The sequence below is a fragment of the Erpetoichthys calabaricus genome, chromosome 3, assembly GCF_900747795.2.
Source record: "Erpetoichthys calabaricus chromosome 3, fErpCal1.3, whole genome shotgun sequence".
NCBI classification, from domain to species: Eukaryota; Metazoa; Chordata; class Cladistia; order Polypteriformes; family Polypteridae; genus Erpetoichthys; species Erpetoichthys calabaricus.
Genome location: NC_041396.2, coordinates 275,497,391 through 275,511,037, shown reverse-complemented (window position 1 = coordinate 275,511,037; position 13,647 = coordinate 275,497,391). Strand labels below are relative to the sequence as shown.

General features: G+C 37.8%; 1 protein-coding gene across 1 annotated transcript in view; it reads left to right on the top strand.

Annotated features, from left to right (window-relative positions):
- Positions 1-2,889: 2,889 nt before the first annotated feature.
- Positions 2,890-13,647, top strand: part of si:dkey-19b23.7 (uncharacterized) — a 29,791-nt gene continuing 19,033 nt past the window's right edge. Inside the window, exon 1 of the mRNA XM_028799048.2 lies at positions 2,890-3,148. Coding sequence (XP_028654881.1) covers positions 3,134-3,148 — 15 coding nt within the window. The 5' untranslated portion in view covers positions 2,890-3,133. The remainder of the gene's footprint in view (positions 3,149-13,647) is intronic.

The following is a 13,647-nucleotide window of genomic DNA, read 5'->3' as shown; positions in this document are numbered from 1 at the left end:
CCAGAGCTTAGACAGGATTAGGTAGAGGCACAGATGTGGGGAGGGTTACCAAATTCTTGAACCTTAAATTCATCGAGCAACCACAGCTCTTGCTAGAGCGGACTACCCAACCAAGCTGAGAGTACAGAAGAGCCATGGTAAGAGTAATTCTGGCAGAAAACCTGTGAAATTTCAAGAACTGCCATTTCAGCAATCCACCACTCTGGGCTTTATGGCACATTCAATGGAAAGGCTTCTGTCTGGTCAAAGACCTGAATCCCACTTGGAGTTTGTAAAAGGCACCTAGTTTCAGGATTTCAGGTTTCCAACATGTTATGTATGTTGGATTGAATAGCTGAAGGGACAACCTGCAAAGAACAGGGTCTGGATGCCAGAAATTGGGGCCTTTAAGGTCATGAAGCCCTAATCCCCAAGAAATCCATAATTGCAATGCATGTCAGTAAGACGCATGTTAAGCAACCAGACTTCCATGTATGTTTGAGCAGGGAAGACCAACTCTAACAACTGCTCTAGTATTCTGGACCTCCGGACTGAGACTGGTTCACATTCTAAAAACAATGGCATAAAGCAAAGACCACACAGGTGGCTTAGACATCTCTTGGAGGAGCCCAGACTTCAACTCCATTTCTGCAGGGACCAAAAATTTGCATCCAGCCTGACTTCACTTGAGAAGATTTGTGGAGAATGCCAGAAAATCCTACATAAAGGTGGTTTTTTTTTTTTTTTGCATCCTATGCAAGAATACTCCAGGCTGGAATTGCTGCCAAAGGAGCTTCAACTAAGTACTGAATGGGGTCTGAATACTTGTGTTAATGTAATATATTTTTAATGCGTTTGCAAAAAATTCTGGAACATTTTGCTTTGTCATTCTAGGGGATTGGGGGTTTTTTTTTTTTTTTGGTGGGGGGGGGGGGGGGATCACTTTTAGCAGAAGACTGCAGCCTTAAACACTGCCAGAGTTCACACCCTTTCACTTTTCCAATGTAGTTGTTGGGTTACGAAAATAAGTTTTTTTTTATATATATACAGATTTGTTGCATCACCAATGCGGACATTAAGTCTGGAAAGTTACGTGTAATGCCTAGGCTCTTGTCCAGATTGGGTTAGTCTCACCTTTCGGTATTGAAAAATGCAGGTTCAAAAAGGGATGCCTGGGCGTCCTCGCGCATCACTCTTATCTAATGCACAGGTGTCAAACTCTGGGCCTGGAGGACCGCAGTGGCTGCAGGTTTTCATTCTCGCCCTTTTCCTAATCGGCGACCAGTTTTCACTGCTAATTAACTCCTTTTCCCTTTTAATAACCCTGTTTTTAAGGATTCAGTCCTCTGAATTGAATCGTTTCTTCATTAAATGGCAGCCAAACAGAAATGAGACGTGAAACGAGCCAACAGATGACCAGCTAAACTGGAACCTCAAACTCCATCCAGTTTCTTAATGAGAAGCAAATTCTTGCTGCTAAACATTTCTTAATTCCATAGCTTGCTGCTGCTCTCAACCTGCTCTAGCAGACATTTCCCAAAGTGATTTTCTGTTTATTGACCAGAGAAATCAACCTTACCGAGACCCTCACCTTTATCTTCAGATAATGTGGTTAGCTGGTCACCTGTTCTCATTCTGTGTCATTGTTTGGTTGCTAATTAAGGAAAGAACTAAGGGGTCAAGTTAATTAAATCTAAGGCAAAATGAGTTAATTAGCAGGAAAAACCGGTCACTAAGAAGGTGGTTAGAATGAAAACCTGCAGTCATTGCGGCCCTCCAGGACTGGAGTTCGACACCCCTGCACTAATGAATGTGCCTCTAATTTGATGCGCCGTGTGCGTTCCTATTGGTTTTATTCAAGTTGCCCTTTGTTTTACTGAGTCACATTTTGCACTTTTTTACCAAACCGATTTCCTTCAAACTTTGCATGCTGATATCTGGCAACAATGCAATATTTAATCAGTTTTGACGAGGGAGTTATGTTTCGTGAAATTTAAATTTCTCATTTCCTTTTAGCGATTACACATGAATATTAGCGGTGTTGGTCAAGTGTAGTTAGCGTATTGGACTTTCAATCAAACTATTTAAAAAAATATTTTAATATTGAGGTCAAATTACGTCAATATGACGCTCAAATGATTGAAGTTTTGAGACCAATGTGCACAAACATTTTTTTTTTTTTTATTTTACCAATTTTTCATCATACATTCTCCGATAGACAAGCGCACATTAACAGTACAGTACTTCACACGTGTAAGGTTTCAACGTGGTTAGGAATTTCTGAAATGAGAAATTAACATGAATGACTATTGAACCCACGATTTTAAAGTGGAACCTGATTCCACTACATCGCTAATGTCATTTCTGTTAACTTGCCTTCCCACCCCAGGTATTTTTTCTAACATGCCGAGGACTGTGTGGTATTAGGGTTGCTAAAAGTATATACATTTTTAAGTGACACGATTTTATTCAAAAATGCACTAAAATATTTTTTTTTTTCTCGTACTAAGATTTTCTTGGTCATATGTGACTAAAAATAAAATCGTGGGGCACCCATAAAAATTTAATTCAATTAAAATGCATAGGTTCCTTAAATGATTAAAAAAAACTTACAATTTGCAAATTTCTCCAATTATAACCATTATCCTACCTACATTGACAACTTTTATATGATGCGTGATTTTCTTTCCATAGTTAAGCTGGTTAGAAATCTCACTTTAATGAATGTATGCATTTTAGCTTAAATTAGTTTTTATGGGCACCCCACTGTTTTATATTTTTCACATATGACCAAGAAAATCTTAGTACAAAAATATATATTTTTTAGTGCATTTTTAAAGAAAATCGTGTCAGTTAAAAAATCTATTTTTATGTGTAATATATAGTCGCTTCGCTTTCCTGCAGGTGGATGTGATGAAGACTTCAGCATCTTCCCGCCCATCGCGCAGTCGTCGTACGCCGGCAAGCTTCTGTCAGACACGTTATTTTTCGTTTTTATTATTTTGTGTTTTTAAGGCACCCTGCTTCATACAGCAAATACGTTAAGGAGCTCAGTTAAAGTCAGTAGGAGTTTTCGTAGAGTGCGTGTCTCACTCGGGGATGGGAAAAGACGACATCCACGCTCCGCCTGTCTTGACAACAGCAGCGCCCGAAAATGAGCTCCGTCACCGTAAGTGCCTGACAGCTTTTCTCTTTCAAAAATCTCACTTCATATTTCGAAGGGGTGATGTGGGCGGGTCTTCAGACCTACCCAAATAATAACTCAACCCCTTTGAACTCGGCTATAAACAAAAGCACTTGCCTTCTGATTAGGCCGCGGTCACGACACCTACAGAGACTGCAAGGCGATGACGCCCCCCATATCCTGGCAGCCCGCCGCCTGTCTTTTCTCCGGACACATTTCGGTGAACCTCCAGTGCTGCGACATGGACAATAAGAAATTTGGGTTAAGTGGACTATTCGGGAGGGGGTGTTTGGTTACGTGAGCTGTCACTCACGACCCTTATTACCAAATGTGAAGATCTAAATTAATACAAATAACAATGTTTTAAAAATAGAACAACTATCGTAGGGAAGTGTCAGTTGTATTCTGTTCCCAGGGTGGTCACTGCTGCCACTGCGGTGTTTTCATGTTCTTATCGCGTGGGTTTCGTGTAAAGTACAAATTGCCGTATCATGATTTTTTTTCCCCCCATTCAAAAAAGTGGGTAGTTGCGTGCACTGACACATATACACAGACCGCACAACCGGATAATAATAATGCATTTTATTTATATAGCGCCTTTCCCATGCTCAAGGCACTTACAGAATATAGTAAAGAACGGCAGAATATACAGTATATAGCATTGTACAAACCAGATAATAATGAAGATTAAGACAGTAAATTCTGAAAAAAAAAAGACAACATAATTGATGGTCTCGCGCACACACAGATACAGGTTACATGAGCATCTTGACAGAGAAGTAAACTGAGAGAAAGGTAATAGTCAAGTAGAGCTAAAAGCCTTAATGAACAGATGAGTTTTGAGTTTTTTAAAAGAATTCATGGAGTCAGCTGACCTGATTTCGGTAGGTCATTCCAGAGTCTGGGCGCTATACAGCTGAAGGCCCTGTCACCCATGGAGTGTAGATTAGTGTGGGGTACGACAAGAGTGCCAGAATCCGAGGACCTTAGTGGGCGGGCAGGCAGGCACATAGTGATGGAGGTCAGTTATGTAGTTTGGTGCAAGGTTATTTAAAGCTTTGTAGGTTATTAGTAGGATTTTATATTCGATTCTGTAGGACACAGGGAGCCAGTGAAGACGGAGCAGGATGGGTGTGATGTGCTCGCTGCTGCTGGTTCGAGTAAGGACTCTTGCAGCTGAGTTTTGAATAAGCTGGAGCTGTGATACAAGATTAGAAGGGGCACCAGCCAGTAGGGAATTACAATAATCGATGCGGGATGTGATAAAAGCATGGACAAGTTTCTCAGCATTAGAGAAGGAGGGGAAGGAGCGAACACGGGATATGTTACGGAGGTGAAAGTAAAAGTTTCTTAATGTGATTTATGTGGGCGGAATAAGTGAGGGAGGAATCAAAAATGACACCAAGATTTTTTTACAGTAGAGGCAGGTCTGATGAGATCACTGCCAAGATGGACTGGGAAGGAGCTCATTTTATTAAGTTGCATTTTAGTCCCAATTTGCAGGAGTTCAGTTTTATTACAATTTAATTTTAAAGAGTTCTGCTCCATCCAAGTTTTAATTTCACTAAGGCAGGTTGTGAGCCGAGAAAGCTCTGATGAAGTTCCACTTTTAACATTGAAGTAGAGCTGAGTATCATCTGCATAAAAATGATAACCCAGTCCATAACTACGGATAATATGGCCAAGGGGAAGCATATAAATACAGAAAAGCAGAGGACCGAGGACAGAGCCCTGAGGGACTCCTTGTGTGACTGGCGCTGAGCTGGATCTGCTGTTGCCAAGACTAACAAACTCTTGCCTATCAGTCAGGATTTGAACCACTGGAGGGCAGTGCCAGAGATACCCAGCATGTTCTCCATTCTGGACAGTAGGATGTCATGTCTTAGTGTCAAATGCTGCACTGAGGTCTAACAGAATTAATATGCTGGTTTGTCCAGAGTCTGCTGCCATAAGCAAATCATTGGTTACCTGTAGCAGAGCAGTTTCACAGCTGTGCCGCGCCCTGAAACCAGACTGAAAGGGTTCCATCAAATTATTAGAGGTTAGGTAATTGGTGAGTTGGGAAGCTAAGTGGGCTACAAATGCATGGAAGGATGGATAGATACTGCACTATGCAACATTTCTGTATGGTGGCACAGTGAGTAGTAGCTCCACAGCCTGGGGTTTATATATTTTTTTTTTTTTTTTTTTTTTCCCCCCCCCCCCCCCCCCCCCCCCCAGTGTAAATGTGCGTTTGTCTTGCCGTTTAATTTTACTTCCACTGTCCAGTGATATGGATTAGGCAACTCCAGATTTCCTGCATTTGTTGTTTCAGTGGCTTGGATTTGATTACCATATCCAGTCATCCAGTCATTTTCTGTGTGAAATTAGAATTTCCTCTTTCTATACACGTGTGTGTGTGTGTGTGTGTTTTGGTATATTTTGTATTTCTGTAGCAGCCCTGTTACGTTTGTTACATTGATTGGCGACTCCAGATTTGCTCACTTATCATTTTAGTGGCTTGGGTTTGATTCCCATTCCCAGTCATTGCCTGTATGGAGTTTGACTTTTCTCTTTCTATATGTGGTTTTTATTTTTTTATATTTCATTTTCCTGCAACAGCCCAGTTTTGTTTGTTACATTGATTGGTGACTACAAATCTGCTCCCTTGTCATTTCAGTGGTTTGGGTTTGATTTTAATACCCAATTATGTAGTTGTTCTTTATGTGGAGATGTTTTTTCTCTATCTGTATGTGTGTGGTGTTTTTTTTTTTTTTTATGTACTAGGGGGCTTTGCCCCCTGCTCACTTTGCTCGACCACCCCAGGCGGCGGTAATAAAAAATGCAGGTAAAAAAACAGACAATAACTTGAATAATGTTCAACGTTTACCCCCTCTGGTTCGCGGATCTGCTGCTCGCGTATGCGGAATCGGATGTACAATTTAAACAAGATTATTTTCTTGGGAATTCTTACAAACGCATAATAGAACTAACTACAGTATTTTACATTACAGCGAGTAATTAACCATAGTAAAATGTTATAAATTGAAAGAAAATTGTTTCATGTTGCGTTATATTAAAATACTGTCCGGAAAAGCTGCTTTACAGGATGAAACTGAGGACTTTTCATAAACAACTTAAAGTGAGGAAAACAAAAATTTATAATAGCTGAGGGCAGGAAGTGTGTCTGACAAAAGTATTCACACAAATGAGAGGTGAGAGCATAGGAAGTGTGTCTTACAAAGTCATTCACATGAATGAGAGGTGAGAGGACCGTGGGTGTGGGCCGTTAACCTGAAAGGGATGAGAGGAGGGTGGGACTTGAAAAAATCTCTTGGCAAAAGCTCGTCTCGTCTCAGGATTTTCTTTTATAATACAGAGATATTGTTTTTCTGCATCAGCCGAGTGAAATTTGTTGCATTGATTAGTGATTTTCAGATTTGCTTCCTCATTTGTTTCTGTAGCTTGGGTGTGATCCCCATTGCCAGTCTTTGCCTGAGCCAAATTTTTTTTTTTTTTTATTTGTTTTTTTTATTTGTTTTATTTTTCTGCAATAGCCCGGTTTAGTTTGTTACACTGATTGATGATTTATTCCCATGTAGTTTCAGATTCCAGTCATTGTTTGTGTGGAGTTAGAATTTCTATTCTATTCTTTCTATAGGTGTTTCTAGTATTTTGTTTTTCTTCATTGGCCAAGTGAAGTTTGTTACAGTGATTGGTGACTCCAGATTTGCATTTCATGCGTAAGAGTGCAGGAGGCAAGGCGGGTTGTACTACTACCGAATGGTGGGTCTGATATTGCCCGGTTGTTGAAGCACCCAGTGTGTTATCATTAAAGTACAATTTTTTTACTTTCATTGGTCTTCAGAGCTACCCAAATAACAGCTTTAAAATGTGCTATAAAAACAGATTAGGCTCGCAGTCATGATAGTGCAAAATCATAGCAACTGTCGCCTTGCCAACCCGTCGCCACTCTTTACTCCCGATACAAATGACACATAAGATAGCGTAAACTGTCAGTTTTAGATTTTTGGAGGGGTTAACTCTCATTTTGGTGAATCTTCAGTGTTGTGACATGGACAATATGAAATATGAGTTAAATGTACCTGTTCGAATCATATGGGGGTGCCCCTCCATAGATACTTTATTAATCCCAAGGGGAAATTCACATACTCCAGCAGCATATGCTGGTGTTTGGTCATGTGCGCTGTCACTCAAGACCACAACTTCCAAATGTTCTAAGTATATAATTAATACAAATGACAATGTTTTTAAAATAGATGTCTCTTGTGCTTAATGGATGGATGTCTCTTGGGCTTTGTTCCCAGGGTGGTCACCATTGCCTCTGTGAAGTTTTTGTGTTCTTCTAACATGACTTTTTTGGTTTTAAAGCAAAAAATGTTTTGGTTTTGTCATGAAATAGCATGTGTGTGTATACTTAGATTGATACATGTAAGCACTGGTATACTGAAACCCCATAACTGAAAAAGTGGGTTAAAAATGGATCAAAGAATGGATTGATAGATATAAATATATTAGTTTGGGTAGTATGGCGGAACAGTGACTAGCAGCTCCACAATACAGTCAGTGTGGATTTTACAGTTTATCCCTGTGTGTTGAGTGTTTTTTCTTGCTTTTTCGTTTTCCTCGTACTATCCAATGATAAGCATAAAGTTCATTGGTGACTAGTTTTTGTGGCCGTTTATGTGTGGGTGACATGGCAATTAGTACTTCACCCTCATTGTTTCAATGGCTTGGGTTTGATTCCCATACCCAGTCATTGTTAGAAAGGGGTTAGACATTTCTCTCTCTTTTTTTCGTAGTATTTTTTTTTTTAAACCCAGTGAGTTTTTTAGGTTGATTGGTGACACCAGATTTGCTTTAGGTGTATGAGTGTGCAGGTGACAAGGTGGTTAGCACTGCAGTCTCAGTGTGTCTGATTTTGTTCCTTTGGTTACAGAAGCCACATCAATGTTGTCATTCTAATAAAGTTGTTCACTTTCAATGAAGCAGATTTAAAGCTCACCTCTATCATCTGAGTTAAGTTTACTTACAAAGTGCTGCACCTAGAATGTAGTTCTTTTACCCCATTTATTTTTAAGACAAGGTAAAGTTAAACAAAAAATATAGCCAAAAAGGCAAGATGCATTTACAGGCCTGGGTTTAAAAATGGCCACAGTTGTTGCAGGACTGACATAAGCAGGGAGGGTTCTTGCAAAAAGTATGCTCACTTTTAAGCTTTAGTCTTCCCTAAGCACCACTGCAGAGTGTCTGATCAGAGAATCCAAGTTCTGCTCTCTCATTCCCTCCTGCAGTTGTGGTGTCTCCATACATTTTGCAATTAAGAGATGAAATTCAGAAACATAATAACTTTGAATTAGATTTATCAACTAAACAATATAATACTTCTATAATTGTCATTCATTACATGTTTTAATGGTAAAATGACATTTTTTGTCCAAAAATCTTTGAGTTTACCTTTTTTGGCTTATCTTTTGGCTCACTTATTACACCTGCACCAGCATTCAACTGTTTTGTATCACTCAATAGGACTAATTATTTTTTATGAAGGTACCATTAAACTGATTTGAAAATATAGCCAAGACATTACTAATGTTGCAAATGGCTATTATTATTTGAAATGACTGCTTTATAATGAATTTTTCAAGTATGACTGCATAGCCCCGTTTTCAGCTACCATTCTTTCAGTGTTCTAATGGTCAACTCCCTTAACTTATCCTTAATTAGTCATGTATAAATGCTAATCGGTTATTAGAGAAACCTTTTTACTTGTATCAGCACTGCTGAAATCTGTTATTCTGTTGAATAAAACGGCTCAATTGTCGTTCTATGGCTTGCAAGGTGCTGGTATTCGTAAAGTTCACTTGAGTTCAGAAATGGACAAAACAAAACCGCTTTCTTAAGAAATGTGCCAGTCTGCTCTGCAAAATGAAAGTGATTTAATGTGACAGACTGTCAAAAATTAAAGACCTTCTACAAAGGTGTCTATTGCTATCTTCAGAGAAGAGGGTATATTGTACCTAACTGGGATAGAAAAAGAAGAGGAAGGCCCAGATTCGCAACGACATAAGATAAGGACAGCAGTGTGTGCAGACTGAGAAACATCTTACAAGTACCAAGTTCACTTCTTTAAATACTCACCAAATCCCAGTGTCATCTGCAACAGTAAAAATAAAAAAAGCATATTTATGTTATCACACTTTTGTTGGCATGTGTATATTTTATTTGAGTAAATTCTTTCACTTATTAAGGTTCTGAACAATAGTTGTTTTTTTTAAACCAGTAGCCAGTCATCCAACAGCTGACATATCAGAAAGGAGCTCCATTAATAAAATAAGACAAACAATTGGGATTGTGAAAGCAAGTTCAAACATCACACAACATTTTGAAAAGAAACATTTCCAAAAAGCACAATTTCTGTATAGGACACAATTTCTAGAATTTGCCAAAAGGTCCAGAAAATATGATCAGTGTTTGAATTTGTCAGTAAAGTTTAGTGATTAATAATACATTAACAAGATACTTACTGGTGCTGCCACATATCGGAACAGTATAGAAGTATGGAGTTCACTTTTCAGTACGCATTACTCAACTATGACAGTAGACTGACATTTTTATAGGACTTGTGGATTTTCAGCTGGCTACACTGACATTCTTCCCTCGTTCCCAAAGATGAGCAAATAAAGTTAATTGGCTAATCCAAATTAGCCCTTTTTTATTGTGAATATTGGTGGGCTGTGTGATGGACTGAAATTATATTCCTTCCTTGTACAGTACTCATTGCTGCTGGAATAAACTCTCTTCCCTTTCAGTCCCAAATTAGATTAAGCAGGTTTGAACTTTTGTTACACTTTCTACTGATATTTAACATGCCTGTTCAATGTTTTGTTTAAAAAAAAATACAAACATGCCATGGAGTTCCTGCTGATCTGTAAGCAAATGTAAGACTGGCAGTTATAAATGTTTGCATTTAAAAACTGTTCTTAATGTCCCTGAAAATTCTCTGTAACTTTGTATACTTATTTGTGGAAGGGAGATGAAAGAAGTAGTCTTAATCACATAAAAAAAAATATGTATAGTGTGCAAAACTTAAAAAATGCCTTATACAGTAAATCGGCCAACATAATGAAAATTGACAGGAAAAAATTAACCTTTTTTTCATTTAGTAATAAAACAAGAAACAAACTGCAAAATCAATAGCATTTTTGGTAAATGATATCTAATGATAGATAAAAACAATTTTGGGGTACTTAATCATGTCTTCTCTACAAAACATATACAGCTTTAAGTTGTTTAGGTGGAAAAAAAAAACAGTATTCTCCTGTTTTAATCAACTTTAGGGTTACCTGGGCACTGGAGTCAGTCATAGCAGCATGCAAGGCATGAAATCAACCAGTTCCTCATCCCCAACTTCACATTAGACCACTAATGAATTGCCAGTTGACGTAATCTGTGCATGCTTTGAGATTTTTGAGGAAAACGAAGAAGAAAAAAAAAGAAAAACATAACTTGGGGAAATGTTATATACATAGGTAAAATATTTTACAATATTGAACATTTCAGATGCAGAAGACAACAAGCAAGTGGGCTAATTATATTGTATTCTTATAGGACAATAGGAGTTGGCCTCTGAATTAGAGGTTCATTTAGGGGTAAACCAGCAGCCTCTTGTGGTCTCAGAAGCTAGTCTGACTTTTCCAAAAATATATTAAATTATGCAAATGCACAATTTCCACTATCTGTCAATATTTCTGTGAGATTCTGAATGTGTTTTTATGGTTCTGTGACGAAAGGTTAGAGGGACAAAAGCTTTTTTAAATTAGCTGAAGACTCTGTAGGTCTCCTAATTTTTTTTTCTTATGATCTTAATAATTTTTATTGTAGTCGGTGGGATAGTGAACTGTGGTTTGTGAGCGGTTTGTTTCAGAAAACTTATTTGGGTTTCAAAAAATGTATAATTGCTTGTTGTATGGAGAACATAGTCTTGGTTTACCTTTTGGAATTATTAATCGCACATTGCTCAGAGACTGAAATTATTGTACGTTTGTGGTGATTATCATACATCCGGCAGCACCTCTCAGTATCCAAAACCAAAGATAATTTCACAGACTTACGCACAAGAAGTGAGACACTTGTGATCTGTAATGTTTTATGGGTGAATAAAATCAATACTAGTTGAAGTGCCATTGGTTAAAACAGCAGAAAGTGGCTGAGGGTTATATTTTTAGATAATCTGTTCATCTGCAATCCCAAACATTTGCTGGCACAAAAAAAAAGTCATAAAATACTAGACATGCCAGAAATGCCATGGAATGTTTTTATTTGTCTGTCTGGTTGCAGTTTTGATAATGGGGAGAGGGATAACATTATTTATAAAACAGAGACAGAGACAGACTCACAGGCACATATCCTTTAATTAAGGTGGATTGTTATATATATAAAAAATGCAAAGCTGGATGTTGTAGGTGTCCACCAAGAAAGAACATTTTGAATATTTATGGGTAAAAAAAAAAAAAAGAAAAGAAATACCCAAAAATCTCAAAAGGCTTTGACTGATGTAATTGAAACTTGGTGACATTATACGTGTTCTTTTTATTTGTCGATATTTGTTGATGAAAAAGTTGTAGTGAGTGGGTTATTCATAAGCAGCACATCATATTTTGCTTCAGCTGTAATCACACTGAGGTATGGGGAGTGCAGTTCATTTAAATGAATGCCATAAACAGAACAGAACCGCTGTACAAGCTCAGGCTGTAATCGTAAAGAGAAATGGGGCTGGCAGTGAGTGGAAAAGGGCATCTGCCATACATAGGAACACGAGTTGAGGTGGCAAACTACATGGAAAATGAGATGTAAAGTGGATGAAGAAAAGTTACTTAACTCAAAGAAGACGTGGTTAATCTACTAGGTTACATGTAATGCGCCCTATTCTGACACAGGAACGACAATATCTATTAGCCAGTGCGTTGCTCCAGAGGAGTTCATCAGCACTCACAAAGTTAAAATAAGAGCATCTGGTAAAAACTTTTTTTTTTTTTTTTTTTTTTTTCCTCAGCCACTTTGGGATAATAATTTTGTCTTGTTGGATTACAGTGTTTATTTTAGTGTTTTTACTATTGTTTGTTTCATCTATGATTGTGTTTAGACATGTTGCAATTTCCCCTGTTTATATTAATCTGGACCCTTTCCTGAGAAATATGTTACCAAAACCAGTGTAAGCAGTGTTGATCTTTCTTTTTCTTTCTTTCTTTCTTTCTTTGGAACTTTTTTTTTTTGTTTGTAATTCCAATAGTAACTTTTGAAAAGTGTGCTTTTTAAAAAAATATCTGAGAGTTCATGACTGTAAAGATTGTTTTTTGTAATAATTGTTGCTGTGTAATAAAGTGTATATTTAAAAATCAAAAAAAATCTTCCTCCTTTCTATATAAAAAAAAAAAAATCTGTTTTTAGTAAGTTTGAGCTTAGAGTTAGAGCTTTGACTTGAACCCAATTAAAGCCTGAAAATAGATGTCCACTGATGGCCTCTATACACCTGATAGAACTTGAGAGGATGTGCAGAAAAGAATAGCTGAAAATCCCCAAATCCAGGTGTCCAAAGCTTATTGCATCATAACTGTAGTGCAGACTGACATTATCCATTCTGATCTGCCTGGAACATAGTCATTAGTTTAGCAAGCCAGGGCCAGACACTCTAAATGTCAGCTAGAAAGTCTCAGTTTCTATGATGGGAGCACTCTTTGGAATGCAGGCCTCTGCACCTTACCTGGTCTGCAATCGGTCCTCTTATCATATAACACTAGAGACAACTTTTATAGGCACCACCTGGATATCCAAGTTTGAAGAAAGAGCCATAATTGAACTAGTGACAGCCTTCATGGACAGAACATTGCACCAATTGTCAACCAAAAGATGGGTTTATGTGCACCCAAGAAACCAATGGCAAAATGTCCACTCCTACATTTAAATTAAACCTTTTCATACCCCAACTCATTGCTTCCTGTATCAGCTCACTGCTCCCGACCTAGGTATATCTTTGGCTGGCCATAGCCTATAGGTTCTGTACATAACAAAGGTTAGAGCATGTCTTTCAATTACAAATGGTAACCCGTGCTGGACTGGAAAAATGGAAGACAGTCCGTAAAAGGAGTTGGGTGAGTGGTACAATTAATCCAAACGCTGCTATATAGCAAATGCTCAAGCCAAGGAAGACTGTACATATCAACACATTTGTTTTGCTGAAATTGGTAACTGAGTAATAATAATAATAATACATTTTATTTATTTGTAGGCACCTTTCTAAACACTCAAGGGCACTGAACAATAGATAAAACACACATTATAAACAAAACTAAAATACAAAAATTAAAATCAGACAAAGCACTTGTAATCAAAGAGAAAAAGCAGTCTTAGACAAATGAGTTTTAAGATTAGATTTGAAAAGTGAAAACGATTCAATATTTCTAAGCTCAGATGGTAGTGAGTTC